Source organism: Stegastes partitus, unplaced genomic scaffold (genome assembly GCF_000690725.1).
Source record: "Stegastes partitus isolate 25-593 unplaced genomic scaffold, Stegastes_partitus-1.0.2 Scaffold1287, whole genome shotgun sequence".
Classification (NCBI taxonomy): Eukaryota; Metazoa; Chordata; class Actinopteri; family Pomacentridae; genus Stegastes; species Stegastes partitus.
In genome coordinates this window covers 176,084-189,292 of record NW_007579018.1, presented here as the reverse complement: position 1 = coordinate 189,292, position 13,209 = coordinate 176,084, and the positions used below count along the sequence as shown (strand labels likewise).

The following is a 13,209-nucleotide window of genomic DNA, read 5'->3' as shown; positions in this document are numbered from 1 at the left end:
ACTACTGCTGTGGAGACCTGGGGGGCTGGATAGATGGCAAACTCAAGCTTGGACTTTTTCCCGTAATCAACAGAGAGTCTCTCCATCAGCAGGGAGGTGAAACCAGAGCCGGTGCCTCCGCCGAATGAGTGGAAGATGAGGAATCCCTGCAGGCCAGTGCATTGATCTGCCTGGAAATTTAATAGTTCACAAATGTTAACGTCAATTAATAATTTATTTAAGCAAAAACAGTTGAAAATACTACAAACATGTACCCTCAGCATTCTCAAACAGTCTCACCAGTTTACGTGTCCTGTCCAGAACAAGATCTATGATCTCCTTGCCGATGGTGTAGTGTCCTCTGGCATAGTTGTTGGCAGCATCCTCCTTTCCTGTAATCAGCTGCTCAGGGTGGAACAGCTGACGGTAGGTTCCTGTGCGCACTTCATCTGGACAACAAAACAATAATAGTGAGTCACTGAATGAGCAATCTGAATGTTCAATTACTCTAACAGCTCTGTGTTGAAATGTTTCTACAAAAGCACAAGGAATCTGTTTTCATCTCCTAATCCCCATTTCCCAAATGCAAAAATCCTCATCCCCCTATCTCATTAAAACTGTAGCCTTGATAATAATTAAACTACATAAACACATGAAAACGTTTAATCTATGTGAGATAATCAGCTTTATAACTGGTACTGACCGATGACAGTGGGTTCCAGGTCGACAAAGATGGCTCTGGGAACATGCTTTCCCGCTCCAGTCTCGCTGAAGAAGGTGTTGAAGGAGTCGTCTCCTCCTCCAGTAGTCTTGTCAGAGGGCATCTGTCCATCTGGCTGGATCCCATGTTCCAGGCAGTACAGCTCCCAGCATGCATTACCGATCTGAGCCCCAGCTTGGCCCACATGAATGGAGATACACTCACGCTGCAGAGAGTGAGTAGCACTACTCAGTTACCAGAAGCATCTGTTCACTTTCCACATTTCTGCCACACATTATTTAACTACTCACATCAAGTTAGATACTGTACCTCACTCTGTCCTTCATGGAGTGATGCAAACAACAAAATAGATTCATTTTTAATATAAAATATCTCACAGTTTAATCAAAACCCTACAGAATGTGCCACAAACTAAACACAGCAACATGCACTCAGAGTAAGTCTCACACTAGCAAACGGTATCTTACCATGATTAATCTCTCTTCTCCAATGTCAAGGTATCGGTAAGAAGATGTAGCGCCAGCGACAGCCGTGATGCTCTGCTTTTATACACCCACGGCTTAAGGTGTACAGAGATTTGATCAGAGCTGTAATCAGAGAAGCTAACGATGAGACCGGGATAAGATCATCCGCTTGACAGACATACGCACAATGCAAAAAGAGGTCACCACCCTGTTCATTGTGTGAGTTTGTGAGTGTTTTGTACCGGTGTGTAAGCAACTCAGATTTCATAAAGCACAACACCAGATGTGGGAATAATGTAGTTTCGCTTGGCAATTTGTGGATGCTTGACTTTATGTTGTAACTCATGACAGGATATTAAAAAAAAACACAAAAATGAACACCTGTTGCTCTGAGGTTGTTTATTAGGTTCAATATTCATGATCAGTATAAGTGATAAAGAAAGAATGAGAGTTGAATTGAAGCGTGATGTGATCTATCTATCTATCTATCTATCTATCTATCTATCTATCTATCTATCTATCTATCTATCTATCTATCTATCTATCTATCTATCTATCTATCATTATCATTTGAAGGATGCATCCAAGCAAATATTTGATATTGATTTGTCATTTCCAAGCAGATTATTACTGCTAGTTGAGAATGCTGACAGGTATTGTACTACATTTATGTGGATATTGAAAAATATGAGAATAGACAATAAAATTTGTGTTATAAATTTAACATTATACAATATATAGCGTGTATGAGACTTGCTCCTTCTTTGTTCATCGGTGTCTTGCAAGCGAGAAACTGTGAATCCCCTCATAAGGTGTCAGCTGACTACATGGTTCAAACAGTAACAACTGCTACACTTAACCACAGAGCACTTGCATGTCCTTCAGATTTTGAAACTCTGAATGCCGTGTCTATCCAATATGCTCTATAGTTCCCAGTTCTTTTTATTATGATCTTCTGTTGGGTAGCCTGTTAGTATCTGCTTCTTTCAGTGAATAATCTTAACTGCTGCTGCATGCCATGGCTTAAAGGCAGAACATTCTGATATTTAAAACGAGTCAAACCACTTTCAAGACCAGCGGATATGCACAGCAATACCTGAGTTCAAACCATGTAGGACTGTATGTTGTTCAATAAGCTCTTGAGCTTTGTGATTCAACACTGAAGCAATCTGTGTGGCCACTTCACTCACAAAACGGCAACTGAAATTCCACTTTGTTATTTATATTTCTCAGCATTGGAACAAGCTCTCTGCGCGGATGATTTCGAGTCTGCTGGTCGTGAATAGAGCTGTGACAGCCCGGAGGCTCAGAGTGATACCACAGCATCGACTGCGCCGCTATTCAGTTTGAGGTCAGTTTCTCTCCCGAGGCTGTGAGACTCATTGGGAACAAACACGGTAATTGATGTTGATATCACATCCCTCGAACACAAACACCTCACAAAGCACGATGGTATAAACTGTACGCAGTGCTATGCCATGTTTAATATACACATATGTAGCACGTGTGGTTATATAACATTTTTTAAATGCCACATAAATGATAATAAATGCTTCATGCTTTATGTTCCATGAGCTGAAATTTCACTGGGAAAGCACACGCCTTACTGTTGTCTTTTTATTTTTTTTCAGGTGTGCTGCCCTCAAAGGTGTTGCCTGAGTCATAAAGCTTTGACCTACTTCCATTGTTGTGAGTCCCCAGCGCCACACAATTTAGTTTTTTCCGCTAATAGGTGATAATAATGCTGGTGCTGCAAGAAGAGAAAGAAACAGAGAGAGAACCAGAGTTGAATGAAAAATTAGATGATAGAGATCATTTGCACCATTCGAGGTCATGACAGATTCAGAGTCAGGTCACTGTTGGACAGTGACACAATTTTCATGCTTGTGCCTCTGTCCACTAATCAGGATGTGATTGAAACGTAGACTTTTATTAAAAAGGTTTGACAAAATTGTACATATCAGAATAACAGTTTAGGAATTACATCCGTTTTAACCTCGTCCTCAATTTTCACAGGCTTAAAAGCAATTAGACAGTTGAATAAAGTGCAGTTTCATAACAAGGTGTGGCCTGTTTTATTGTTATTTCATGACCAATTGAGGAGATAAAAGGTTTGGAGTTGATTTCAAGTGTTAAATTCAGTCGCTGTCCGTGGGAACTGTTGATATGTAGTCGATGGAGGTGTTGCTTTAGGTGATGGAGGTCATTGTCAGACTGAAAAGACAAAAAAACAGACCTATCAGAGAAACAGCAGAAACTTAAGTAGAGGCCAAATCAACAATCTTTCATATTCTTTAAAAGAAGGAACCTCAGCAACACCGAGAGGCCTGGAAGACAACAAAAGGCTGTTTGCAGAAATCTTTCCTCTTTGAAGAAAAACTTAATCATAACACCAAGCCAGGTCAAGATCACTCTTGACAAGGTCGGAGGAGGAGACTCCTTCATGAGTGTGAATACTCACCTCAAGGTGCAAAGAAATGATAACACTCAAGAACAGAAAGGTCAAATTAGACATGGTAGAAGACATGTAAAAAGAGCTTGGCAGGTTTTGCATTAAGATTCTCTGAACAGATGAACTTGTGGCAGAATGATAGGAGGAGGGAGGAGAATTGAGACAGAAAGGAAGGACTTATGATTTTTTTAAAAAAAAAACCTCCTCACCTGTCAAACATGGTGGAGGCAGTGTTGTGACGTGGGCACGTATGGCTGCCACTGGAACCGGGTCACGGATGTCTGCTGAATATGTGACAATGGATAGAAGAAGAAGAAGGATGGATTCTCAAGTTCTGAGCTGAATTTGTAGATAGTTTCTGCTCAGATTCAGATGTTACAAAACTCGTAGGACGACACAGTGCAGATGGATGATGACCCAAAACGTACCGCAAAAGCAACCCTTAAGGCAAAGAAATGAATTGCTCTTAAATAGCTGAGTCAGTCACCTGACCTCAACCCAAGTGAGCAGCTTATCATTCTCTAAAGGCAAAACCAATGGCAGAAAGACCATAAACAAGTAGCGACTAAATGTGGCTGCTGTAAAGGCCTAGAAAAGTCTCTCAAAGGAAGGAGCTTAGCATTTGGTGATGTTCTTGTGTTCCAGGTATTAAAAGATGTTTAGAATTATGTCAGTTCATCCAACATTTTTCAGCCTCTTTCTGTCAAATCTCTTGAGTTAAAGCTGAAAGAAGACTGATTCATATTAAATCCATTTTCATGCACAGAAGCAAAATTACATAAATTATGTCACTGTTCAAATTCTTATGGACCCAGCTGAAAATATGCTGTAATAACTCAGCAAAAACATCGACAAATTCAGCGAGCAAACCACATGGTATATAAATCTACAGATTGGAACATAAAGTTCAGTTTTGCAGAAAGAAGAGCACGGTAGCAAGGTGACGTAATGACTAAGGTATTTTTGCGGGACACGGTCTGGTGGTGAAAGAATGTATTCCACTCTCTCACATGTCACATGAACCGTCTCACTTACTGGCTGGGCGTCTCACGGTGAAGCAACTACGACCTCTAGCTTTCAAAATGTTAAAGTGCCAGCATGAAATTGCAGTGCGTGAAAAGCTGTTATTATGAACTGGTTTGCAGGATGTCCGGCCAACACAAAGACAAGGGAGTGACTGCATAGCTTTACCCTGACCATATGCAGCACTCTCTTTTTATTGCGTCTAGTATTTTGAGTTGAAATGGCAGAATGTGGTTTTTGAAATAACTGTACAATAAGAACATCAATTCAGTAATTTATTGGCAAATCAAAAGAGGGAAAATTGATAGTATGAATGGAATATTTAAATTCCTACAGGTAAAACAGTAAAGTTGCACATCTGTTCTATACATTAACAGGTTTAGTGTTGTATACACAGCTATGATCCACCCTGAAGCCTCTGCAGCAGTTTGTTGTGCGTTCACTGTTTTGTTGTGTGCTATGGATCACTTGTATTGTGTTTAAAAAAAAAAGCTGAGTTTGGTTGATTTTTGGGACTTAAAATGCAAGCAGTGGCACTATGACTCCCAAAACATCTATCAGTGTTTGTCTTGAAGCTGAAATTAGAATTATTCAAAAGTTGCCTAAAGTGAAAGAAATATTCAGATCTTTCACATAAATAAAATACAGAAATGTAAAAAAAAAAAAAAAAGGTTAAAAAAATCAGCATGAAAAATCCAACTTAAGTAAATGTAAACACATAATAGCAGCAACATTTAGCAAAATGTTGAAATAAAATTACTTGTTGGGTCCCTCTGAATGATATATTATTATATATAAAAACATCAGATTATTAATACTGATTTTATTGTTATAGGTGCTGCAGGCGGAGCGAGTTTGAGCTTCCTTATATACAGAAAGACCAGAAAAATTCAAGGGATGCTGAAATGACCAATAAGAGATAAACAAATATGTTTTTAGTTTTAGGGCTCATTTTGTTTTTCTTTTTAATCTTTGTTTATGATGAGTTTTTAAGTCATTTGAACATTCATTGAAATGAAACCACATGAGAAGTTTAGGGTGAAAAAAAAAAAAACACTTTTTTGGTGGAGCTGTTAACAAGTCATACATATCTGAGGACACATTGGTTTTTGTAAGATGTAAGAAGCCAAACAAGTTTAAAGCCACTGGTTTAATAGTTAACAATGTGTTGTTGTTATTTCTTTTTTTAGTTAAAAAATAAAAAAGATGTTGTTTTTTTGCGGGGGGTCCCCTCATATTAAAAGTATAAAAAGTAATGTTAGTATCTCAAAATTGTACTCAAGTACTGTTCCACCACTGTCTGAATCTGTAAAATGTTTTGTTTTTTTAAAAATTATTTTTAAACATGTTAGCTTCCTCAAAATCAGGCTGCTCTTCCCTTTATGATAAAAAAGGGCCATACAGCACAGTTTATGGCTGCAGCAGCAACACAATCTCAGCATCCTGGATGCCGAAAGTGGCCCTGCGCGTTCCACATGCGCGTCCACGTCAGGCAGACAGGTGGGAGTGGTTAGCGTTGGATATAGCGCAGCAGCTCCTCGCCCACCTGGCATTACTCACTCACCCGGACCACATAGACGGCCGCTGTGAGCAGCTCCGGCTAACCACGACTGCAAGCAGCTTTTCTCCCAGAGGTCACTCTCCCCAGACTCTACAATGGTGAGTGTAATCCTGTAGACTGACTGTAGAGAAAGTTCTGCCAACAAATGCTTCCTTAGCAGCCACGGTTTTTATTTATTTATTTATTTTCTTACAGTGTGCGTCAGTAGCCTATTTAAATGTGCTTGGAAAAGTGTGCCAGCTTTACCAAGTGATGCAGCAGTTCTGAGCTGCTCCCTGTGTGGCCTCCTGCAGCAGGACCTCTTGTGTCAGAAATAGCTTCTTCTTCTTCTTTTTTTTTTTTGACTGGCAGTAAAGCTGAGCTGGCTGCTGCCCTGGATGAGCAGGTTCCAATGACTTTTGCTTTGTATTTTAAGCACACCAACAGAGAAAAACAGAACAGATAAAACAGTACATTTGCAGCTATTCTGTCTATAGTGCCAAATACCTGCTTGATTCGCTCACATGGCTTTTTACAGCACCTATAATGTATGTGACGCTGCCAGGTGTGTGCTGACTACTAACATATGTGTCAGTGAGGAATGTAGGTGTGTCTCAAAACACTTCTGCCAACAAGTCAGTTCAGATTGAGGCAACAATTCTGCAGAGCAGGAAATAGTTTTCCCTCCTAAACTCAAGCAGTCATGGTTAACTCGTAACAGTTCCATTAATTCCTGTCACCTGAAGCAGAGATAATCTTGTAGCCTCTGTGACTCATAAAACTACCCATAATAACCTTTTTTTTTAGTCCAGTCAGGAAGTTCGGCCTGCACACGCAACCTTCGTCTTCTGTTTGCACTGTGTAGTATAAACACAGCTTGTTAGCATTGCCAGTGCCGCTTATAAAAACCAAATGGCACCACTGTTTACCGAGTACACCACTGCACCCATGCAGATCAAACAGTCCCCATGTGCAAAATGTACTTCCCGTTTGTCAGTGTAGTAGTTTTAAATCTAACAAGTTAGACTGAATGCATGGCTCAGAGCTGCACAATAAGGATTATTTAGTCTGATCACTGACCGAAAATAAAAGTATATGCAGGACTGCAGGAGAAAAAGATAATTACATATCACAGGCGACATTTATTAATTCACAAACTGTGCCATTGTGCTGGAGGCCAAGTTCAGATTGACAGATCCAGACATGTCATAGAAGTACGAAATTCAAAAGAAAAGCATACTTTGGGAGCTGAATATGCAAATGTCACGCAGCATATTGGGTGCAATGGTGCTTCTAGTTTTGTGCAGCTGAACCGAACAGGCTGTGGCACCAGTAGCCACCATGCAGCTTTTTAACTAGGTCAGCTAGTGTCATTTTTTTTTTTGCAGTTTAAAAACAGCAACAGAGACCTGGAGAGAAACAGGTGCAGGCACATCGTTTGAATCAGACGGCGGCATCACCGCAGGAAAAACCCGGCCGATCTATTATTTATCCAAATCAAGTGTGCGACCCTGAATCTGAGCAGTCCTATGAAACTGCATTGCCTTCTGGGTGTTCTCTAAGAGTTCACAGATGTTATAATTGGATGTAAGGCGCTATGGAGTAAAGGTCCTTCATTGAGCTAAATGGAATCACATAAGGGTCGTGAAAATGTTTCTCAGATAGTAACGTGCAGACCAGCATGAGCGGAAGTGCGACAATGAAAACACTTTATTTTTAATATATGTTCAGAAGAGGAAGTGTTGGGCTGTAGGTGCCAACAGAATGAACATCAAGAGATGGTCACAGTGAGAATCAGTTCATCTGAGAAGGTGAATAACAGTTAATAAAAAATAAATCCACTAGTTGGCTACAAAGTTGGATTTTTTGTCAGATTGTGATGCCACACAAATGTTTGGATCTCAGAAATCATTATAAATCATCCTTGAAGTCATGTAAAAGTCCATATTTAGGATCTTGTAAGGATGGTCTGTAGATGTCTGTATGTTTGTTTATGCTAGGATGTATAGACACAGAACTACTGACCAAAACAAAATAAACTGAATAACATAGATTTTGCTTTTTTTTTCTGCTCTAGTAGTTAACCATGGTCTTCAAAAACATCCAAATTACAGCTTGGATGTGGACAGGTTTCCAGTAAATCTATCCTCACCTTGACTTTATGCTGCATTATGTCCAAAATGTACTGTGACAGTGGAGCATTATCTGCTCCGATGCCTTCTGACCTGAAAAAAAGCTTTTAACAAATTGATTGCTGCCTTCATCTCTTTGATTCCACTCAAACTGTCTCCACCAGAATCCTGACTGTTTATTTCTGCCTTGTACTCACTAACAAAACTGGAATCTCAAGTCAGCGTGGCGGCACTTCAGGCGAGCCCTCGTTGCCGTCATAGCCAGACACACCCGGACAGGTTTAATTGACGTGGAAAATTTGACAGTTGGAGGGAGCTTTGTGTTTGAGGCAAGCCCCGGATTACTGCTCATACATGCAGAGGCATCGATGAAAACGTGTCAGCCCTCGATGGGCACTTTTCATCGATGTGTGGTAAAATTCCACCTGGCAATGACCACTGCTTCAGGGTTCTGACAGACAGTGTTTACAGGAACAGTCAGCCTTTCCAGCTAGGTGTCAGGTTAGCATGAGGAACCTAAAATAGCTGCTGCGTAGAGCTCTGCTAACCTGGAAACCCAGGCAAGTCTGCAGAGGGGCAGGAAAGAAAACGAGATGTAATGTTCTCTGCCCATACAGCATCTTTAGAAACAACAAAAAGAATTGAATATTGTTTTCTTTTTTATTAAATTAGTGAGATTTAGCAAACTACAAAAAATTACTCTCCAGACCACTTTCCCCAGCTGACCCCCCACCTGATCACTGAGAAGGGGAAAGTTGGGGGTGATGTGTAAAAATAGCAGCCAGGGTGTAAATGCAGTGTACCATATGTGACGGGTTGTCACCGTCCTGTGCAGCCGGGTGAACTGAAAGGAGGGTGGTCTGACTGCACTTATTTTAAACCATGACCCAAACAGAGAGGATGTAGCCTCACTAACAGGAACATTACACTAGTTTTGGTCATTCACTGATTAGAAATCACTGAAGTTACATCTCTTCAAATGCAAACACAAGATTATAAATTACATTCTAAACTTATGCAGCAATTTTTAAGACATCACTTTAGACTCTGGTACCCTGACTGTCTGACATGTGTGGATGTTTTTACTGTTTTGAGGGATAAGTGGGCGACACAGATAACAATGTCCAGATGTAATATCATAAAGCTCTTAAATGATTTAAAAGCTGTTCCACTAAACAGAAAAGAATGCCTTGTTTTTACCTAATCCAGCAACCATCATATTGCTTCAAAAATCATTTCGAAACCTGCCACAGAGCAGTCTGCCTGTTAGATTTCCTACAACAGTCCAAGACAACAGACATTTGAAAAGGCTGACTGCCGTTATAAAATATAAAACTGCTGTTGTAAAATCTCTGACAAATTGACTTCATCTCAAGGTTATTTTCATATCACCCAAATCAGGTATGTCAATAAAAACAAAAACCAGCATGTCTAGTGTTTATATGAGTACATTAAAGATGAATGAACTCAGAAGTGATTTGGATTTATGTTGATACCTGTCAGCTTTTATCGATTATCAGACTTAAACAGATTGTCTGAAGGGCCCAATTTAAAAGTAGATGCACAGCTTAAATGTTTTGACTTTTCATTATTTGCCGTCTTCTTACTCTCACAATATTTCATACACTCAAGCAGTACTCTAGAGGCTAATGCAAATACATGATACTGGACATGATATACAGTGTCCAGTTTAAGTGCTGTAGGACTGTTTTGTACCTCCCATGAGAATGCTCTTTTTGTTGAAGCCATCTTCATAGTAAACATATCAAATGCTTAGTAGTTCTCTGAACTCGGCCTCCATTTCAGCTCATGACCAGGCTCAGGAACTCATGACTGCTCCTGGCAGTCACATGAGGAGATCCAGTGACAGCTGCAGCGTATTAGTTTTGCTGTTGCTTTCACCTTCAACCCTTTTTTCTCTCGTGCATTTCTTTGCTTCCACCTAGTGGCAGAGATTCTAAATGACTGCTTTGGATTGTGGCAGCTGTAGTTTGTATTGTGTAAAGTGTGATTATCCTCATGTTTGTGGTATAACTTTGTTTCTTTGCTTCTCTGTCTTACCCTTTTTTCCCCATTATCTCACCGTGTGCCTCTCTTCCTTCTTCTCTTCCAGCGTGAATGCATCTCTGTCCACGTCGGCCAGGCTGGTGTCCAGATGGGCAACACCTGCTGGGAGCTCTACTGTCTAGAGCACGGCATCCAGCCGGATGGCCAAATGCCCAGCCGTAAGCCTGTAGGCGGCCACGACGACTCCTTCACCACCTTCTTCAGCGAGACTGGGGCCGGGAAGTACGTCCCCAGAGCAATCTTTGTTGACCTGGAACCCACTGTCATTGGTCAGTGTCAGAATGTTGCACTTGTAACTATTGAGAATTAGCAATTTCAGAAGGTGGTTGCATCTTTCTATGTGACTCAGATCAGTCAAATGCATTGCAACTGTAAGGCAGTTTTCAGGCAACAACTGAGAATTAAATCCAGTCATCGACACATCACTCCACGATGACGCATTATGTAATGAAGTGAGGAGATTTAGCGAGCTTGAGAAATGATTCATATTCATCATTCATATAAATAATTAATCAAACCACCTGTAAAGGATGAATTAGTATGCTCAACTGTGGTTGTTTTGATATCCCAGATGAAGTGCGAACAGGAACGTACCGTCAGCTCTTTCACCCCGAGCAGCTGATCTCAGGAAAGGAGGATGCAGCTAACAACTACGCCCGAGGACACTACACCATCGGCAAAGAGATCATTGACTCTGTTCTAGACAGGATCCGCAAACTGGTAAGGCACTTAAAGGGAAATCACCGTGTTTTAGTTCATATCCACTTGCAAAAGCGTATTCAGCCGATGGAGAGTTACCCATAGTGCCATCCAGACCTGCACACAGCTTTGCATTCAAACTGCACTCTGCAGTGTTTTAAAGTGACTTTTCACAACTACAGCAGCTGTGTATGGCTTCTATGGACTCTATCCCATCACACTGCCTCTCCACAGGGTTCTAAAGGAAAGTACATGACTTAAATGTCTGAGTAGCTGTTGGCTGTAGGCTTTGAAGGGATAAAGCATCAGATGAGAACATACATGTGATTTTAATGCATGTGAAGGTACTATATGTGCACTGACCACTAAGCTGTTTTCCTGGTTACATAGCTTGGATTGTAATGTGTAACCTTTAGCATCAACTTGGCAAATATTTTAGGAATACACTTTGGCTATACAATGCTGTTCTTTGTTTGTTCTTTGTTATTTTTGAAATAACCGCAGCAGAGAGGAATTACACTTGACAATGATTTGGTTTTCTGAGTAGAATTTTCTTTGCCAGCCTTCCTAATTGTTGCTATGTACTACAGGCTGATCAATGCACTGGTCTCCAAGGATTCTTGGTCTTCCACTCATTCGGCGGAGGCACCGGCTCTGGTTTCACCTCCCTGCTGATGGAGAGACTCTCCGTTGATTACGGAAAGAAGTCCAAGCTTGAGTTTGCCATCTATCCAGCCCCCCAGGTCTCCACAGCAGTAGTGGAGCCTTACAACTCCATCCTGACCACCCACACCACCCTGGAGCACTCTGACTGTGCCTTCATGGTGGACAACGAGGCCATCTATGACATCTGCCGCAGAAACCTCGACATTGAACGCCCATCTTACACCAATCTCAACCGCCTTATCAGCCAGATAGTGTCTTCCATCACAGCCTCGCTTCGCTTTGATGGAGCCCTGAATGTTGACCTGACAGAGTTCCAGACCAACTTGGTGCCCTACCCTCGTATCCACTTCCCTCTGGCCACCTATGCCCCGGTCATCTCCGCTGAGAAAGCCTACCATGAGCAGCTGTCTGTTGCTGAGATCACCAACGCTTGCTTTGAACCAGCCAATCAGATGGTGAAGTGTGATCCACGTCACGGTAAATACATGGCCTGCTGTCTGCTGTATCGTGGAGATGTGGTGCCCAAAGATGTTAATTTTGCCATTGCTGCCATCAAGACCAAGCGCACCATCCAGTTTGTGGACTGGTGTCCCACAGGCTTCAAGGTGGGCATCAACTACCAGCCTCCAACTGTGGTTCCTGGTGGAGACCTGGCCAAGGTGCAGAGGGCTGTGTGCATGTTGAGCAACACCACGGCCATCGCTGAGGCCTGGGCTCGTCTGGACCACAAGTTTGACCTGATGTACGCCAAGAGAGCCTTTGTCCACTGGTACGTTGGGGAGGGAATGGAGGAAGGAGAGTTCTCAGAGGCCAGAGAAGACATGGCTGCCCTGGAGAAAGATTATGAAGAGGTTGGGATCGACTCATTTGAAGAGGATGAAGAAGGAGAGGAATATTAAACAGGCTTAGCTGTCATTCGCCAGTTACTTTCAGGGACAGAAATAGACTTGGGTGTTAGGAATTTATGCAAGGAAAAAGATAAAAAAACAACACTTTGTGCTTTGGTTTCAAGTTCAGAAATATTTGCTTGTTTTTATTTTTCTTTTTAAAATGTAAGAATCTAACTAAGGAGGTGAAGTTATTTTTTTTTCTTGTGCCATCATTTTATTGTTTTTGACAGCTTTTATGTTTATTAATTTGTTGGATCAAAAGAGAAAATATTGTTGCTCAATAAATCCTTCAACGAAACACACTGCCTGTATTTACAAAAGACTCATTTTTCTAGACTTCATGTATCGTCAGTTTATTTCTGTTCTCAATTTCAGGATCACTTTTTTGATACTACATACATCCACTTAAATAGTTGTTTTGTGCAGTTTTACATCTGTGCCAGCAGGGTGCAGTCAAATCCACTTTATGACACCATTTCTATGAACAGGACCAGATCAGTATCTTTTACCACCTCCTCTGAAAGGGAACAGATTTTCAGGGCAATCTAGAATGATGGTTTAATTATGATTTTTATT

The 13,209-nt window shown here is 41.1% G+C and overlaps 1 protein-coding gene across 1 annotated transcript; it reads left to right on the top strand.

Annotated features, from left to right (window-relative positions):
- The first annotated feature begins 6,184 nt into the window (after positions 1 to 6,184).
- On the top strand, positions 6,185 to 12,935 carry LOC103369429 (tubulin alpha chain). Its single transcript, XM_008298144.1, has 4 exons — positions 6,185 to 6,298; positions 10,425 to 10,647; positions 10,950 to 11,098; positions 11,668 to 12,935. Exons 1-4 carry the CDS (start codon positions 6,296 to 6,298, stop codon positions 12,640 to 12,642), a joined length of 1,350 nt encoding a protein of 449 aa, XP_008296366.1. The 5' UTR covers positions 6,185 to 6,295; the 3' UTR covers positions 12,643 to 12,935.
- The last annotated feature ends 274 nt before the right edge of the window (positions 12,936 to 13,209 follow it).

What these genes read in the sequence shown, in the direction of transcription:
- LOC103369429 (XM_008298144.1), top strand. An exon ending in CCTGGAACCCACTGTCATTG is followed by an intron (nt 10,648 to 10,949) that starts GTCAGTGTCAGA and finishes TTGATATCCCAG; the next exon opens with ATGAAGTGCGAACAGGAACG. An exon ending in TAGACAGGATCCGCAAACTG is followed by an intron (nt 11,099 to 11,667) that starts GTAAGGCACTTA and finishes TATGTACTACAG; the next exon opens with GCTGATCAATGCACTGGTCT.